General features: G+C 47.4%; 1 protein-coding gene across 3 annotated transcripts in view; it reads left to right on the top strand.

Annotated features, from left to right (window-relative positions):
- ARIH1 (ariadne RBR E3 ubiquitin protein ligase 1) overlaps positions 1–18,811 on the top strand; it is a 420,527-nt gene that overhangs the window by 26,867 nt on the left and 374,849 nt on the right. For all 3 annotated transcript variants that reach the window (XM_030187624.1, XM_030187631.1, XM_030187615.1), the window contains exon 2: positions 5,532–5,599. In XM_030187624.1, the coding sequence (XP_030043484.1) occupies positions 5,532–5,599 (68 nt within the window). The remainder of the gene's footprint in view (positions 1–5,531; positions 5,600–18,811) is intronic.

Here is an 18,811-nt window from a genome sequence, read left to right as displayed (position 1 = left end):
AGCAGGTCAGAGCAACGTGCAAGCCGATTTTCTAAGCAGGTATCAAATCGACCCTGTGGAGTGGGAACTGACAGACGAACTGTTTCTTCAGATCTGTGCCAAATGGGGAATGCCCGTAGCGGATCTTATGGCCTCAAGCACAAATGCCAAAGTCCCGTCCTTTTTCAGCAGACAGACAGATCCTCGCTCGGCGGGGTTGGATGTCTTGGCTCAACCCTGGCCTCCGGGCCTCCTGTATGTGTTCCCTTTTTGGCCCTTAATAAGTTGACCTCCTCCTGCGAATTCGGCTGCATCAAGGAGTGGTGATCCTCATTGCCCCGGATTGGCTCAGGCGGCCGTGGTATGTGGACCTCTGGCGGATGCTGGTGGAGGCTCCCTTCTGTCAGCAGCTCACATAGCAGGTCAGAGCAACGTGCAAGCCGATTATCTAAGCAGGAATCAAATTGACCCAGCGGAGTGGGAACTTGCAGACGAAGTATTCCTGCAGATCTGTGCCAAGTGGGGGATGCCCGTAGCGGATCTTATGGCCTCAGTCGCAAATGTCAAAGTCCCGTGCTTTTACAGCAAACTGAGAGATCCTCGCTCAGCGGGGTTGGATGCCTTGGCTGAACCCTGGCCTCAGGGCCTCCTGTATGTGTTCCCTCCGTCGCCCTTGATAGGTCGAGTACTCCTGCAGATTCGGCTACACCAAGGAGAGGTGGTTCTCATCGCCCTGGATTGGCCCAGGTGGCCGTGGTATGCGGACCTTCGGATGCTGGTGGAGGCTCCCCTGCTGTTACCTCTGGTACCGAATCTGTTGCCACAGGGACCGGTAACCATGGAGGACGCCTGCCACTTTAGTCTTGCGCATGGCTATTGAGAGGGCGCAATTGAGAGACAAGGGTTATTCTAGGAAAGTCATTTCCACTCTCCTACAGGCCCGCATGCGTTCCACTTCCATGGCTTATGCCAGGATTTGGCGCCAGTTTGAGGCTTGGTGTGCTTCTAAAGCGATCACACCCATGCGGGCTTCTGTCTCGCCGATACTTGACTTTTTGCAGGATGGTTTACAAAAAGGCCTTGCCTATAATTCCCTGCGTGTTCAAGTGGCAGCCTTAGCATGTTTGAGGGGAAGGTGGCTGGCCTCTCACTGGCTGCTTATCCGGAGGTGGCACAGTTTCTTAGAGGGGTGCTTCGGCTCCGTCCTCCCATGCAGGTTCCATGTCTGGCCTGGAACCTGGGGTTAGTTTTAAAGGCTTTTCAGTGTTCGCCCTTCGAGCCGCTTAGGCGAGCCTCGGAGAAGGATGTGACCCTAAAGACGGTCTTTTTGGTGGCCATTACTTCTGCGAGACGGGTGTCTGAGCTCCAGGCGCTGTCCTGTCGAGACCCATTTCTGCATTTGCACCTTCTAGATGTGCGAAGGGCTCTGTTGCAGTATCTGCGCATGTCAAATGCTTTCAGGACCTTTGATCACCTTTTTGTTTTGTTGTCAGGTCCTCGCAGAGGGTCGTCAGCGTCTAAAGCTACTCTGGCTCGTTGGCTCAAAGAAGCTATTTTTTTCAGCATATATGCTGTCTGGCCGGCCTCCGCCTGAAGCCTTTAAGGCACATTCCACAAGAGCGATTTCCTCTTCTTGGGCTGAAACTGGAGCACTCTCTCTTCAAGAGATATGCAGTGCAGTGACATGGAGGGGCATAATCTAACAGAAACGCCTATCTCCATGGGCGTTTATCTCTGAGAACGGGTCCGTGAAGGGGCGGACCCAAGCGTATTTTCGAAAAAATTAGACGTCCATGTTTTATTCGCCAAGTTGTGAGCTGGGCGTTTTTGCTTTTCAGCGATAATGGAAAATGAAATCGCCCAGCTCAAAAACGAATAAATCCAAGGCATTTGTTCGTGGGAGGGGCCAGGAGTCGTAGTGCACTGGTCCCCCTAACATGCCAGGACACCAACCAGGCACCCTAGGGGGCACTTTTACAAAAACAGAACAAAAGGTAAAAGAGCTCCCAGGTGCATAGCACCCTTCCCTTGTGTGTAGAGCCCCCCAAATCCCCCTCAAAACCCACTGCCCACAAGTCTACACCATTACTATAGCCCTAAGGAGTGAAGGGGGCACCTACATGTAGGTACAGTGGGTTCGGGGGGGGGGGGGGGGTTGGACGACTAAGCATTAAGCAGCACAATTGTAACAGGTAGGGGGGGGATGGGCCTGGGTCCACCTGCCTGAAGTCCACTGCACCCCCTAACAACTGCTCCAGGGACCTACATACTGCTGCCAGGGAGGTGGGTATGACATTTGAGGGTCAAAATAAAAAGTTGTGAAACATCATTTTTTGTGGTGGGAGGGGGTTTATGACCACTGGGGGAGTCAGGGGAGGTCATCCCCGATTCCCTCCAGTGGTCATCTGGTCATTTAGGGCACTTTTTGGGGCCTTATTCGTGAAAAAACAGGGTCCAGGAAAAGTGCCCTAAATTCTAGCTAAAAACGCATACTTTTGTCCCATTATCTGTGAAATGCGCCCATCTCTGTTCGGCAGATAACCACGCCCCAGTTCCGCCTTCGCCACACCTCTGACACGCCCCCATAAACTTTGTCCGCATCCGCGACGGAGTGCAGTTGAAAACGCCCAACAATCGGCTTTCGATTATACCGCTTTATTCGTTTTTGTGAGATAAACGTCCATCTCCCGATTTAGGTCGGAACTTGGGCGTTTTTCTCGTTCGATTATAAGCTGGATGGGCTTCTAAGCTCTCATTTGCCCGACATTTCAAGCTGGATGTGGCTGCCAGGAGGGATGCGCATTTTGGAGCACAAGGGCTGGCGCGTGGTGTGGTCTGTTCCCACCCTATCTAGGGATTGCTTTGATACATCCCATTCGTAATGGCTTCATCTGCTTGATGACAAGGAGGGGAAAATTAGGTTCTTACCTTGGTAATTTTCTTTCCTTTAGTCAGAGCAGATGAAGCCATGAGCCCTCCCTGTATGATTGTCTGTATTGCAGTGATTCTGATTTCAGGTGCTGTTCTTGTTTCCTGAAGTTCTATTCCTTCATTGGGGAGTCGGAAAACAGTTTTCAGGATTCTTGTTACAGTTATAGGAGGATGAGTTCATTCCCTCCAGTTCATGTTTTGGGAGGATGAGTTTATTCCCTCCAGGGGGATGCAAGTATTCCCTCCGTTTATACAAAGTGGAGGACGAGTTTATTCCCTCCAGGAGGACGAGTTTATTCCCTCCAGGAGGATGAGTTCATGCCCTTGTTAAGGGGCCATCGTTTGCTGTGAGGAAAGTTCATGTTATTCCCATTGCGGTTTGCCATACTGCTTTGGAAGCTTCAAATACTGAAGAGGCAGTGGAGCTAGCTGGCCATAAGGCACTGTGAAAAGTTGAGTGCTCTCTATCTCTCCCTGCTGGTTGATGGACACAACCTATACGTAATGGCTTCATCTGCTATGACTAAAGGAAAGAAAATTACTAAGGTAAGAACCTAATTTTGCCATATTTGCATATGCAGATCCCAACTAGTAAACGTCCCTCATGCCCGTTCCATTTTACTAACCTTTACCATCCTGACATCTTGCCCATATCCACATCTCACCCCCATATCATTCCAGAATGCATGTACTTGAATCATACATAAAGAAATACGCCTTTTGAGTCATGCTGTTAGTGTTTGCTTTCCAACTTGTTGCATTTAGTTTCTATTCTATTTTCCAGAAATTTTAAGTCTGTTATATTGCTTTATGTCCTGGCCTTGTTCTGGGAATGTATATTTTCCAGAAATATTTGCAGTGTGCTATAATCTACCTGCATCTGCTCATAGGCAAGTAACAGTACAATACTGTATTGTATGGGATAAGTGTTTACTTTTATTTTTTGGGTGTCTAATTCCCAGGGGTACCATAGCCAGTGTTCTTAATTAACCCTGTAGTCTGCATGGATGAGAGATGCAAGATTGAGGCCAGGTCAGCAGTACAGAAGTTGATTACTTCATGGTATATGAAAGGAAAAAGTGTGTAATAAGTGCCCAGTGGATGTTTAGTCTTTTTTTTTTTTTTTTTTTTTTTTTTTTTTTGAGGGGGAGGGGATAGCGGGCAATTGAGTAAAAAGAGCAGAATAATCGTATACATTTGAGCAGAGGTTTCTGTTTGGACATGCCCTGGCTTCAGAAGTCACAGCCTGCTAAGACATTGGTGGGTTTTTCTTTGTGTGAGAATGCTGGGGTTTTCTATGGGTAAGTTGTGTTTCAGAGAACATGGGTTTGCAAGTCTTATGCATAGGAAATAAGGCAATTAATGCATTATATGGCTTGGGCTGTATAGGCTCACTTCATTATATGTTCCTCTGTCCTATTTGGGTTTCTGCACAACTTGTTCTAGATTCTGATATCATGTTTTGTTTGTCAGCTAGGCATTGTAGCTATCCACCCTAGTGCCTTTTCAGCTGCCAAACAGGTAAAATCTGTTTTTAATTACAATAAAATTATCAGGGAGACAATATTAAGAGACGAATTGCTGAATTATGTGTACAATGTATAAGTTGACCCATATGTGTTTTTCTAATGGCTTGGTTCACTCTGGAGGGTATTTGTTTTTGTCCAGCATGTATTTTTTCATGTGGTTTATTTTCATATATCTATGAAGTTTGCAAACTAGAGGCCTTAAGGTTTACTCTATTTTCAGAGCTGATATTTCATTTTTAAATCAAACTTGGAATTGGTTATTTTCTAATTTTACATGTGCAAATCAAGTACCCTCTTACCTGGAACAGCTTGCACCTCTAATTTGTGGAAATTCATAATATGCCTGCTGGGAATTGCTTCTGCAAGAGATAAGAGAACCTCCAGGTGTAGTGTTCCCATCACTTCTGTACCATAACATTCGTAATCCTTGCTATGTCCCCCATTCCTTCTGTCACACTGAGTACAGGTCTTGCCGCAAAAGTGGCATAAAACCCACTAGTGGAGGTATCTGCCGTGTGATTTCTAGTTAGTCTGTGGAGCAGACTTGTTGGACAGCTTTTGTCATTTTCAGTTAGCCACTATTAATTTGCCTGCTTTCTGTATTTAGTCCTAATGTTTTGCTTCATATCTTTTCAGGTTTTAGAATAAAAGGTGTACAGTCGTCATGATAAACCAATAGGCCATACTGTATTCATGCTTTACATATGATGCTTCCATTAGAGTTCTGATAAGGGTCACTACAGCAGTACTCCAGATTACTCGAGATCATAACTGGAGTGGTTAAGTAATAGGAATTTTCAAAGTATTTATATTGTACTATAAATTAAAAAAAAAACTATAAAGGGGCAATATTTTTTCAATTTGCATGAAACAACTGCCAGCTGAAATATTTGGAATATTTTTAGTATTGCTAAATAATTAAGATTACTGAACTACTGGAATTAAAAAAAAAAAAAAAAAAAAATTTCATCCGCTCAACAGTTAATCTTGTTGAAAATGGAGTTGTCTTGCACTTTGTGCTTAGCCAGCTACAATCAATCACATTGTCTGTTATTTTTATAAAAAAAACAACCCACAATTCTCTCTCTCTAGAATCCAGCAACCATCACCAGAATACTACTTAGCCATTTCAACTGGGATAAAGAGAAACTAATGGAGAGGTAAGCAGCAATCGTTGCAGGGGCAAGGAAAGTTTGCTCTCTAGGGCTGTCAGTTGAAAAGAGCAGAAGAAAAGGAACAGTTTATATTTCTTTTCAGCTGTGCTAGCTAACTTTAGAGGTCATCTTGTATATGCAGTTGCATGTTTTTCCCAGTACTTATAGAGGTATAAGCAAATTTAAAACACTATTACTTGGTTACAGTGACAGCTTTGCACAACCTCTGGGCTCAGTCAAAGTTTCCCTTGAGATTCAACTGCCATGCCCATTTACCATATTTGAGTCTGCCATAAGTAAGACTCTTTGGTAGAATAAGAATGAGGAGCATTTCTTTGTAGACGTCAGGCAACCATGTAAAACCTAGAATATGTTTGTGAGAATTTTTGTATGGTTTTTACCATGTTCCCTTACCATTTGCAGTTCTGATTCAATCTGATTCAACTTGTGGTACCCATGTAACAAGGCTTGTTTTCATGTGGATGTTTAATGTGCCCATACTAGTTTTCAGGCTTTCCATAGTGAATATTTTGAGGCAATATTCTTTTGAATTTGAAAGCCTGGTCATATTTAAGTTAACAAAAAAGTGTATACTTTTGATATGAATGAGGTTTACTTGAAAATTGTGATTATCTTGAAAACCAAACCTCTTTGTGTGGCCCTGGAAATCCAAAGTTTGATATGGTGACCTCTTTGATACAAACATTTAGCAGTCCTTCAGCAATAGCGTTGACAAGTTTGGCTTTGAGGTTTGCTTTATTAAAGAGTATATCTAAGAGCTGAGATCAGGCATCTAATGAGCATGACATTTTTTAGTTCATCGTGTCTCTGCTGCTGATTGTTTTTAGTGAAGTCACTTGATCTCATGAGCTCTTTCTCAAAACTTAAGTGATTTTCCATTGAATTACACTGATTGGTCATGTGACTTGTTGCTTGCTGTCCAGAAAGCATTTTCAAGTTTAACAGTAATGAAACCACAGCTCTCTGAATTTACTGTCACATATTTTACACTGAATGTTCAACTCTGGTCAACCCTTAAGAATTCTACCAAAAGTTTACCAATGATTGCTCAAAATTGCTCACTATGCCAGCACTTCTTCTATCCTCGTGTACAACTTTAACATATTCTTGCCCTTGCAGTACCAGTGAAACCTCAAATGCTGCTCTAGAACAGGTTTTGCAAGGGTGTGGAACACATTTTGGGGGAGGGTGGATAAGAAATTTGAGCATCAATAAAATGTCTTAGAAGCCATTGAAAAATAAGTTTTGCCTTTAGTTACTTTATTTTATTTTTTAGTACTCTTGTTTTTCTGTATTTCCCGTTGTTTTTATTTACTTGTCCCTTCAGCAATGGCAAACTCTTCTCCTTGGTGGCTACCTAGACCACAGCTGCAATTAATCTCCTCACACAGCATGGCCCCCAACTTTACAGCAAACTTCTTTTCAGAGAATTTTCAACCTTTTTATTCTTGCTGATAATCATCATCATGAATTTGTGTAAAATATCATTGAAAAAATGGTAATTTTACTTTAATTACTCTCTAAATGTAGATTTTCATGGATTCACATTTCCACTCTCCTTCCATTGTGTTCCACACTGTTCTCTCTTAACCTATGTCTCTTAGTTTGATATTGGTTAGTAGGCAGATTTCTGTGCACCAAAGCTGTCTAAGCATGGAAATTTCCATGTTGCAGTACATAAGTCATAGGACACATCAGCATGAGTCCGTGTAGGTACAACATTTTGGAGAATAGTAATAAGTGGACAGGTGATTATAAATATTTATTCTGTTAAGACATTTTGTTCTCAGTGGATCATAGTAGAAAGATATAAGGAATCATCTGCATGCAGATGCTTAATCATTGCTCTTTGAAAACATACTTGTGGCCAGCACTGGTGTGGATGGTTGAGATGCAGCGGGCTGTATAGAAACTTATTATAATTTGCTCTGTCTCCTAGCCATCTGGCCTTGAATACACTGCATAAATACTTAAATGTTATGATCTAGCTGCTGGCTTGCAGACAAATACTACTATTTCCCCAAAGTTTTATCTAATAATGACCCCATTTTAACACTTTTCATTTCCCATTACAGAAGTAAAATAGATGTTCAGTCCACCTTCCTTCCCATTCCCCCAACGTAGAAAGCAACAGCAGTTCGGGGCATGTGAGCTGTCATGTTTTCACAAGTCCTTTGCCCTTTTTTCTGGTTTAGTAGGAGACCTGAAGAGGGTGAAGGGCCTGAGAGTGCACAGGCTCAAGGCCCTGGTCTGATTTCCACCGCTGGTAGCAGCAGACCAGAGGTACAGAGAGAGAGAGGGAGGGAGGGAATTGAAGGTCATGAAATGATCTTGTGTTTTTGTGATTTTTTTCCCCCCTCCCCCCCCCAACATATATGCATGCACATGCACACACACTCACACTCTTTTGTCACAATTCACATTTTTTGTAACCACTGCTTGCCTGCATGGGCTGTGGTAGTCTCTTTTTTTTTTTTTTAATTATTATTTATAATTTTAATAATATCCAAGCGTACTGCTTGTACCAGCAATACAGAGAAAAGTAAAATCATTTAAGATAAACAAATATAATTAAGTAACATATCATCTCTTCCTTAGACCACCGAACGTGGAGGGGTGGCTAGAATGTAGGAGAAATTAGTAGTAGTAGTAGTAGATTAAAAAAAATAAAAAAGGAAAAATATTGTAATAAGAAAAGGCTTAACATGCTCGTATACACACACTTAAACCAATCATCTTTCTGTTGGCACAACCTCATTGGAGATTTTCTTTAGGTCCAAAAATGATTTCAGCTGTTCAGGAGCAAAGGAAACACTTCCATGGATAGGCTAACAAGTATGAAGCCCCCCCCCCCCCCCCCCCCCCAGCTTTAACCTTATCTTTCATTGATTAAAACTTTTCGCCTTTCCTGTATTGGCCTTGTCACATCTGGAAAGATTCAGATTCTTTGACCACAAAATTGTAGTTGGCATTTTTGGAAATAGTCTCATGGCATTTAAGTCCTGCTCAAAGGCGAATGAGACCAATAATTTTGTTCTTTCTTTCAAATCAGAAAAAGAGTCTTCCTTGTCATCAACAGCAGATGAATCCATTAACTGATGGGTTGTATCCACCTACCAGCAGGTGGAGATAGAGAACACTGAAGAACCACAGTGACCCTTGCATGGCTAGCCCCATCTGCCTTCAGTATTTCTCTATCTCCCAGCAGGTGTGGATGTAGCTTGATCAGCTCCTAGATTTCTGCCTGGGGTGGCTCCTGTGCTTTGCCAGTTGATCAGAGGTGTTGTGGCTGGTGGTGCCCACTTTAAAGGCATATAGGTTTGCCCTTTCCCTGCCTTACCCATTCCCCCCTCCTCCTCCTCTGTTGCTGCCTGCCTCCAACTTTCCTCACAGCGTTAAAAAAAAAAAAAAAAATCACGCTTTTACTGTGTGGCTGTTTTGAGGCTTTTTCCAGAGATTCTGGTTCAGTGCAGCTTGATCGGAGCTCGTTGACTCGGTCTTCTGAGGTGAGAGTGGTGCCCAGCTCCTCCGGGGAGGTTCCCACGGACAGCGTTCCGAACGGGGTAAGTTTTGGCGCGAAGCTGCCATTTTATTGCTATATTTCCGTCCCGTTGGGCGATGGCTGCTGAAGGAGTTAAGCGCTGCTTCCGCTGTGGTAAGCACAGTTCAGCAGTGGGGCTTTGCAGTATGTGCTTCTTAGACGCTCGAGTTAGTTACGAGCATGGTGAGCGATGATTCTTCCCGCTGGATGGAGCTGGCAGCGGGTGCCATTTTGGAAGCACCGCATGCCTTGACCCCCGCGATGGCGGAGGAGTCTGAGTGCAGGGGGATGCCTCGTTTCGAGGCTGCCAGAGGAGCTCCAACCTCCTTTTCGCCTAATTCGGGGATGGAGGGCCAGGGGGAGTTTTTCCTCCCCTGAGTTTGTGCTTCTGATGCATAAGGCCTTCATGCTGAAAACCAGCTCTGCCGCAGGTGTCTGACACTGCGTTGCATTCTGGTTTTCCTCCGAGTGTTGATGCCCCGGGGATGGCTACAGATGTTATTTCTTCCCCCGAGCGTTGGAAACACGCTAAACATAGACGGGTAAATTCCCCGTCTGAAAGTGGCGCATTCCCCCCCTCTCTCCCCCGTGGTCTTGCTGTGGGGAGTCTGAGGGATCTGGCAGGCCCTCATGGACGGAGGATCCCGAGGAGGGTGCATGTTTGCCACTGGATTCGGATGATCACAATGTAGTTCGGATTTTCCACCGCGACGAGCTGCCAGCTCTCATTACTGACGCCTTGCAGGCCCTCTTGATTGATGATCCTGCCGAGGGCGATGCCTCCTCTGTTAATCTTAGGATGGAGAGTACTAAGAAGCCTATGCGGGCCTTTCCTGTGCATGACTGCATCCAAGAGCTTATTTCAGCTCAATGGTCTGACCCCGATGGGCCTTTGAAACTGGCCCGGGCTATGGGTCAGCTTTACCATCTGAGTGAGGTTCACTTGGCCCTTTTTGGGATGCCTAAAGTGGATGCGTTGGTCATGGCGGTGACTAAAAAGACCACTCTCCCTGTAGAGGGAGGGATTGCTTTGAAAGACATGCAGGACCGGCGGCTAGAATCCGCGCTGAAGCGGTCCTTTGAAATATTCGGCCTAGCCTTAAGGGTGTCTATTTGCAGTTCCTATGCAGCCCGAGCATGTCTTTCCTGGTTACAACAGGCGGTGGATCAGCCCGTGGAGGGTGCGGGGTCCCTCGCTGAGGTTGCCCCGTGGATGGAGTCGGCCCTGTCATTTTTGGCTGACGCCCTTTATGATCTGGTCAGAGCTTCGGCTAAGCAAGATGTCTGTGGCGGTTTTTTGCCCACCACCTTCTTTGGCTGCGGCATTGGGCAGCGGACATGGCCTCTAAGCAAAGGCTGGTGAGATTACCCTTTCGGGGCCTCCTGTTATTTGGAGAAGATTGTTAAAGACCTAGGGGATTCTAAGCCCCAGCAGTTACCTGAGGATAGGCTGAGTCCGTCTTCCAAGGGTCCTGTGTTTCCCTCCTCTTCCAGACCTCACCCGTGAAGCTCGCAGGTATCGCCTGGGGCGCTCTGCTGGGTTTTCTCAACGTGTCCGTTTTCAGCAGAGGAACTCCTTTCGCTCGGACAAACGCTCCGCCAGGAGTTCAGGGGCGTCCTCCACAATGATGGGTCACCCATCCACTCCTCTATTCCTGCAGTAGGAGGACGTCTTTCTCTCTTTCTCGAGGAGTGGGCCACGATTACTTCGGATCAGTGGGTCTTGGACCTGATCAGGGAAGGTTACCGATTGGAATTCGGTGCCCCGGTGAGAGACGTGTTTGTGGAGTCCCGATGTGGCACTGCCGTCAAACGGGTGGCGGTAGAGCAGACTTTGCAAGTCTTGCTGCACCTCGGAGCGGTGATCCCGGTGCCTCCCTCCAAACGCGGCTGCTGTCGCTACTCCATTTATTTTGTGGTCCCTCGAAAAGGCGGGTCTTTCAGACCAATCCTCGACTTACGAAAAGTCAACGAGGCCCTAAGAGTGCAATACTTCTGCATGGAAACCCTGCGCTCCGTCATTGCGGCGGTTCAGCCAGGTGAGTTTCTTACATCTCTGGACCTCAAGCAAGCTTACTTACACATTCCTATTTGGCCCTCGCACCTGCGGTTCCTCCGGTTTGCGGTGTTGGGCCAGCATTTTTAGTTTCGAGCCTTGCCGTTCGGCCTAGCCACAGCTCCCCGTACCTTTTCCAAGGTGTAATGGTGGTGGTAGCTGCGTTTCTTAGGCAAGAAGGTATCAGAGTTCACCCTTATCTCGACTGGCTCATCAGAGCGGATTCGGCAGCCAAAAGTTGTCTTGCCACAGCCAGAGTGGTTACAGTCCTGCAGACTCTGGGCTGGGTGGTCAATATATACCCAACAGTCACCTGACCCCCTCTCAGTCTCTCAAGTATTTGAGGGTCCGGTTCGACACGGCCTCGGGGTTGGTCTTTCTCCCCAACTACAGGAGTTGCAAGCTTCAGAATCTGGTCCGTCTGCTCGTGCAGATGCCTCGCCCTCGAGCTTGGGACTTTGACCAGCTGCTGGGGTCGATGATGGCCACCTTGGAGTTGCTCCCCTGGGGGAGAGCACATATGAGGCCACTGCAGATTGCCCTGCTCCATCAATGGTCTCTGATCTCCCAGGAATATCAACGCAGACTAACGTGGCTCCCTTTGGCCTGGGGCAGTATGGATTGGTGGCTCTCCGACAGGATGCTGCGACAAGGAATGCCGCTCGCGCTTCCTTCTTGGTGCCTGGTGACAACGGATGCCAGCCTTTTGGGCTGGGGAGCACATTGCCAGGGAAGCTATGCTCAGGGTCAGTGGACACCCGTGGAGGCGGGGTGGTCCATCACTCGCTTGGAACTAAGAGCGATATTCCAGGCTCTTATGGCTTTCCACAAGACTCTGAAGGGGCTTGCTGTCCAGGTTCTTTTAGACAGGCACAGACAGCTCCTTGTGACTCTGGGCAAGTCACTTAACCCTCCATTGCCCCATGCAAGCTGCATTGAGCCTGCCATGAGTGGGAAAGCACGGGGTACAAATGTAACAAAACTAAACACGACAGCAGTGGCCTACATCAGTCGTTAGGGCGGCACTCAGTGCAGGGCCCTGGCCGCGGAGACCGCTCAGATTTGCCACTGGGCCAAGCTCCACCTGCAGCTTCTGTAAGCAGCTCACATAACAGGTCAGAGCAACGTGCAAGCTGATTTTCTCAGCAGGCATCAAATCGACCCGGCGGAATGGGAACTGGCAGAACAAGTGTTTCTTCAGATTTGTGGCAAATGGGGGACTCCCGGAATGGATCTTATGGCGTCAAATGCAAACGCCAATGTCCCTCGCTTTTTCAGCAGACGAGAGAGAACCTTGCTCGGTGGGGTTGGATGCACTGGCTCAACCCTCGCCTTCGGGCCACCTATATTTGTTCCCTCCTTGGCCCTTGATAGGGCGATTCCTCCTGCGGATTAGACTACACCGAGGATTGGTGATTCTCATCGCTCCAGATTGGCCAAGGCGTTCGTGGTATGCGGATCTCCCCCGGATGCTGGTGGAGGCTCCACTTTCTTTACCTCGGGTTCTGAACCTGTTGGTTCAAGGCCCGGTGACTATAGAGGATCCCTGCTGATTTGGTCTTACGGCCTGGCTCTTGACAGGGCGCAATTGAGAGATAAGGGCTACTCTAACAAGGTCATCTCCACTCGCAGGCCCACAAGCATTCTACTTCCGCAGCCTATGCTTGGATATGGCGTAAGTTTGAGGAGTGGTGCGTCCCGAAAGAGGTCACTCCCGCACGGGCTACGGTCTCGCTGGTCCTGGACTTTTTGCAGGATGGCTTACAAAAAGGCCTGGCTTACAATTCCCTTCGGGTGCAAGTTGCAGCGTTGGCATGCTACCGAGGGAAAGTCTCTGGCTTGTCCCTTGCTGCTCATCCGGACATTGCCTAATTTCTTAAAGGGGTGCTGTGGCTCTGCCCTCCCGTTTGGTTGCCTTGTCCGGCCTGGAACCTGGGGCTGGTGTTGAAGGCTCTCCAGCGTTCGCCTTTCGAGCCGCTTAAGCGAGCTTCGGAGAAGGATGTGACTCTCAAGACAGTCTTTTTGGTAGCCATTACATCGGCTAGACACGTGTCTGAGCTACAGGCGATTTCCTGTCTGGACCCTTTTCTGCAGTTCTCAGAGTCCGGGGTGACAGTATGTACAGTGCCTTCCTTCCTGCCTAAGGTGGTTTCAGTGTTTCACCTGAACCAGCCCATTTTTCTACCTTCCTTTTCTAGGGAGGACTTTCCGGATTCCTTTGGGCAATTACATCTTTTATATGTCCGCAGGGCTCTGTTGCAGTATCTACAGATGGCAAATGACTTCAGGACTTCTGATCATCTTTTTGTCTTGTTGACAGGTCCTTGACGTGGGTGCCCGGCGTCTAAGACCACTGTAGCCCGTTGACTCAGAGAAGTCATCTTTTCTGCGTATCTGCTTTCAGGGCAGGCTCCCCCTGAAGCGTTTAAAGCGCATTCCACGAGAGCGATTTCCTCTTCGTGGGCTGAAACAGGTGTCTTCTCTTCAAGAGATCTGCCGTGCAGCTACTTGGGCTTCTCAGCTTTCGTTTGTATGTCATTACAGGCTGGATGTGGCAGTGAAGCAGGACGCGCATTTTGGAGCGCAGGTACTGGCTCGCGGTGTTGCCGGTTCCCACCCTACGTAGGGTGTGCTTTTGTACATCCCATCAGTTAATGGATTCATCTGCTGTTGATGACAGGGAAGGGAAAATTAGGTTCTTACCTTGGTAATTTTCTTTCCTTTAGTCACAGCAGATGAATCCATGATCCCTTCCTGTCTGACTTTGTGTTTTTGTTCAGTTCTTTCATGCAGATATTGTATCTCATCAGGAGGAGTTGATGAACAGTTCTTAAAGTTTCTGCAGTGCTGTTCTATTGCAGTAGGTTGAGATCGTCCCTCCTTTGTGTGGTTATTGCTCCGGTTCTGGGGCATTTGTTCGCTGTAAGGAAAGTTTATGTGATGTTACCTATCTTATTCATTCTGCTTTGGAAATTTCAAATACTGAAGGCAGATAGGGCTAGCTGTCCAAGGGTCACTGTGGTTCTGGTTCTTCAGTGTTCTCTATCTCCACCTGCTGGTAGGCGGATACAACCCATCAGTTAATGGATTCATCTGCTGAAATTAAAGGAAAGAAAATTGCCAAGGTAAGAACCTAATTTTCCCTTCAACAGTGATAGTCAAATCTTTGGTATTATTATCATCTTTCCTTTCTTGTGATTATACATATTCTTGAGTCCCGTGTATTTCCTCAGTTTTATTAGAGGCATCAGGTAAATAATAAATCTTATTTAAAGGGGGGATAGCTTCTTTTAGGCACCTTTAAAATTTCAACTAAATATTTTTTAAACAATTCCAGAGGAAATATCATCCGTAGGACTTTAGGAAAGTTTAATAGAGTCTCCATTCTCCAACTGTTCAATTTTGTGGTGAATTAACATCTTATCCTTTGCCATGGATGAAACATTTTAAAGATCTTTTACATCCACTTTAATTTGCTCATCTGTTTTCTTCTTAGCTGCTTCTAATAAAAGGGCCAGAGAGTCAACTTAATAGGTAAATTAGTTCCTGAACTGTTTTGCCCACTGTTGAATACAACCTTTGCAGGACCCTCCAGAGAGCCTTCAGTGTAACCACTGCAGATGCTATAACTTCATCCTGGTGTAGTGACTTCCGCCTCGAAGGGCTCTGTAGGCAACATTCTTGCATCTGCTGGACACAGTGGTGGGCTGACTGCCAGCGGGGACAACAATGCATCCAGCGCCGAAGACAATCCTCCACTGTTACTTGCAACAGGGACTCCACTTGATGCCATGTGTGAAAGCTTGACAGTGTACCTCTCTGCTGCACCAGAGGAGGAGGTGGTCACCGTTGGGGGAACGACCCTTACCACCCCCTTTCTTATTGGTATGAGGCATCGATAAAGGAAAAGCTAGTACCAGCAAGCAGCAAGACAGGTGACAAGGCAGGCAATGCCGACAGCAATCATGCCGCCATATTAGCCACTCCGGCTGTGGCAGTATCTTATGACATTTCTTAACCATCAGAAACCTTAACTCTCAGCAGCAATCTTCTGGTCTTGGATGGAGAATGCAGCTCCCACTGTGGTACTGGTTAGGATTTCCCATGGCTCAGTTAATTTGAGCAGGTGTTCCCTAGAATCACATTGAGATTTATCCTTAGGGTCCAGTTTCTGTATTAAGTCAGGTTTCTTAAAGCTTCTGGAGAATAAAATCTTCAGATTGTTAAATGGAGCTGTGGACTAATAAACTGAAAGGGCAGCAGCCACGTTGTTATGGGAACTCTGCATTGTTGACTGAATTAGAAGTCTGATTCTGCACTACATGTAATGTTCTTCCAGCTGATCTTGAATCAGGAGAAAAAGGAGTTCCCTATGTCATGTAATGCTTTGCTATTACCCCTTCTACCTGTTCAGGGTTCAATGTTTGAATATTCGGGGTCCTCCAAAGCATTGCTTAGACCCTGTGTGCACTTGGTACATGTGTTTCTATGCTGACAACCAGCCACCCACCTTCTGCTTGCTTCTGAGCCAAGTATTCCACCCTGCAAGCAATTTCCTGATAATTTTGTGGATTTTTTGTAACCCCCAGAAAAGTCTGGCATTACTAACAGATACAAAGCTGATGTAGTGAAATGTGATTATTATAGAGTAGAAAATATATTGTGGTGAACTATAAATATTATAATTGGAGATTAGTGAACAAGGAAAAGAAAGCAGTTTGTACAATCAAGCCTCCCTACTTAAGATTAACTTTATGGAATCTCTGGCAAGTCTGTCCATACTTTTCACATGTGGGATAGGGTCCTGGCACAGCTCTAGTTGGTTGTGCTGCTCACTCAGAGCTGGAAGCCCTCTAGAGTTGAAAGATATATGTCAGCTGCTAAGTAGGTTACAAATATGAACAAAAAACATGCTTAGTAACATTTCTATACAAATACTAGACGTCTAAAAAATAAGATGGGAGAATTATAATTTCCTTGACATCAGCAGCAGATGAATCCATTACGAATGGGTTGTGTCTACCTACCAGCAGGGGGAGAGAGAGAACGCTGAAAACCATAGTGCCTCTAGGACGGCTAGGCTCCATCTGCCTCTCAGTATTTCTCTATCTCCGAGCAGGGTTGGACGCAGCTTGTTCAGCTCCTTGAAGATTCTGCCTGGGGTGGCTCGTATGCTTTTGCCAGATGTAGCAGGGGTGTTGTGGCTAAGTGGAGCCCACTTTAAAAGCACATAGGTTCGCCCTTTCCCTGCCTTTCCCTTCCCCCTGTGTGGATGCAGGCATATAGGTTCGCCCTTTCCCTGCCTTTCCCACCCTCTTCTGCCTCCGGAGTACCTCTGTAGCTGTTTGCCTCCAACTTTCCTCACAGCGTTAAAAAAAAAAAAAATCGTGCTTGACAGCGCTGCTATTTCTGAGGCTTTTCCCGACTGTGCAGCATGACCGGAGCTCGTGGACTCGGTCCTTTGAGGTAAGAGTGGTACTTAGCTCCTCTGGGGAGGGCCCGCAGACGGCGTTCCGATGGGGGTGATTTTGGCACGAAGCCGCCATTTTGAATTTTATTCCGCTGTTTTTCGGCAATGGCTGCTGAGGGAGTTAAGCGCTGTTCCTGTTCTGGCAAGTGCAGATCAGCAGCGGGGCTCTGTAAAATGTGCTGTTTAGACGGTAGAGTCAGTATGAGCATGGCGAGCAATGATTCTTCCCGCTCGATGGAGCTGGCAGCGGGTGCCATCTTGGAAGCGCCGCATGGCTTGACCCCCCGCAGTTGCGGAGGAGTCTGTGAGCAGAGGGGCGCCTCGGGCCGAGGCTACCAGAGGAACTCCGTTCCCCGTGGCTCCTAATTAGGAGATGGGAGGTCAGGGTGAGTTTTTCTCCCCCGAGTTTGTGCTTATTTTACATAAAGCCTTCATGCTGAAAAGAACTCTGTCGCAGGTGTCTGACACTGTGTTGCTACCTGGTCCCCCTCCGACTGATGTTAGACGTGGATTCCCCTGAGCGTTGGATGCACGCTAAGCATAGACGGGTAAATTCCCTGCCGGAGAGTGGCGCACCCCCCTTCCCCCCCCATGGTTGGGCTGTGGGGACTCTGAGGGATCTGGCAGGCCTTCGTGTTCTGAGGAGCCAGAGGAAGGTGCCGGTTTGCCACTGGATCTGGATGATCCCACTGCGGTTCGGATTTTCCACCGCGATGAGCTGCCAGCTTATTCCGGATGCCTTACAGACTCTCTCTATTGATGATCCTGTTAAAGGTGAGGCCTCCTCTGGTAATCCGAGGATGGCGAGTACTAAGAAGCCTGCTCGAGCCTTTGCTTTGCATGACTCCATCCAAGAGCTTATTTCTGCTCAATGGGCTGACCCTGAGGGGCCCTTGAAAGTGGCCAGGGTGATGGGGCATCTTTACCCTCTGAGTGAGGAGCATTTGCCCCTTTTTGGGATGCCTAAAGTGGATGCCTTAGTCACGGCGTTGACAAAAAAGACCACCCTCCCAGTAGAGGGAGGGGTCGCCCTGAAGGACATTCAGGACCGGCGGCTGGAATCAGCACTAAAACGGTCCTTTGAGATTTCGGGCCTAGCCTTAAGGGCTTCTGTTTGCAGTTCTTATGCTGCTCGAGCCTGCCTCTCTTGGTTACAACAGGCAGTGGAACAGCCTGTGGATGGTGCGGAGTCCCTCGCTGAGGTTGCACCGCGTATGGAGTCGGCCTTGTCATTTTTAGCTGATGCCCTCTATGATCTGGTCAGAGCGTTGGCTAAACAGATGTCTGTGGCAGTGTCCGCCTGCCGCCTTCTATGGCTACGCCATTGGGCCTCTAAGCAAAGGCTGGTGAAGTTGCCCTTTTAGGGCCTTCTGTTATTCGGAGAGGAGTTGGAGAAGATTGTTAAAGACATGGGGGATGCTAAACCCCAGAGGTTACCTGAGGATAGGCCGCGGCCTTCTTCCAAGGGTTAGGTGGTTCCCTCCTCCTCCTCCAGACCTCGCTTCAGTGAAGCTTGAAGATGTCGCCTGGGGCGATCTGCTGGGTTTACTCAACGTGCCTGTTTTCAGCAGAGGAAGTCCTTTCGCTCGGAGAAATGCTCTGCAGCAGCAGGCTCAAGGCCAGGAGTTCAGGGCCGTCCTCCACAATGATGGGACGCCGGTCCACTTTTCCTTTACAGTTGTAGGAGGACGCCTTTCCCTCTTTCTCAAGGAGTGGACCAAGATTACCTCAGATCAGTGGGTCCTGGACCTGATCAGAGAAGGTTACCGATTGGAATTCGGTGCCCTGGTGAGAGACGTGTTTGTGGAGTCCCGATGCAGCACTGCCGTCAAACGGGCGGCAGTAGAGGAGACCTTACTAGTCTTGTTGCACCTTGGAGCGATGATCCCTGTGCCTCCCGCCGAACACGTCGGCGGTCGTTACTCCATTTATTTTGTGGTGCCGCGAAAAGACGGGTCTTATCGGCCCATTCTCGCCTTAAAGAAAGTCAACGAGTCACTAAGCGTGTGGCATTTTCACATGGAAACCCTGCGCTCCATCATTGAGGCGGTTCAGCCAGGAGAGTTCCTCACGTCTCTGGACCTGAAAGAAGCTTACTTGCACATGGCCCCCGTACCAACGGTTCCTCCG

The sequence above is a fragment of the Microcaecilia unicolor genome, chromosome 1, assembly GCF_901765095.1.
Source record: "Microcaecilia unicolor chromosome 1, aMicUni1.1, whole genome shotgun sequence".
NCBI lineage: Eukaryota > Metazoa > Chordata > Amphibia > Gymnophiona > Siphonopidae > Microcaecilia > Microcaecilia unicolor.
This window is presented reverse-complemented; position numbering and strand designations above follow the sequence as displayed.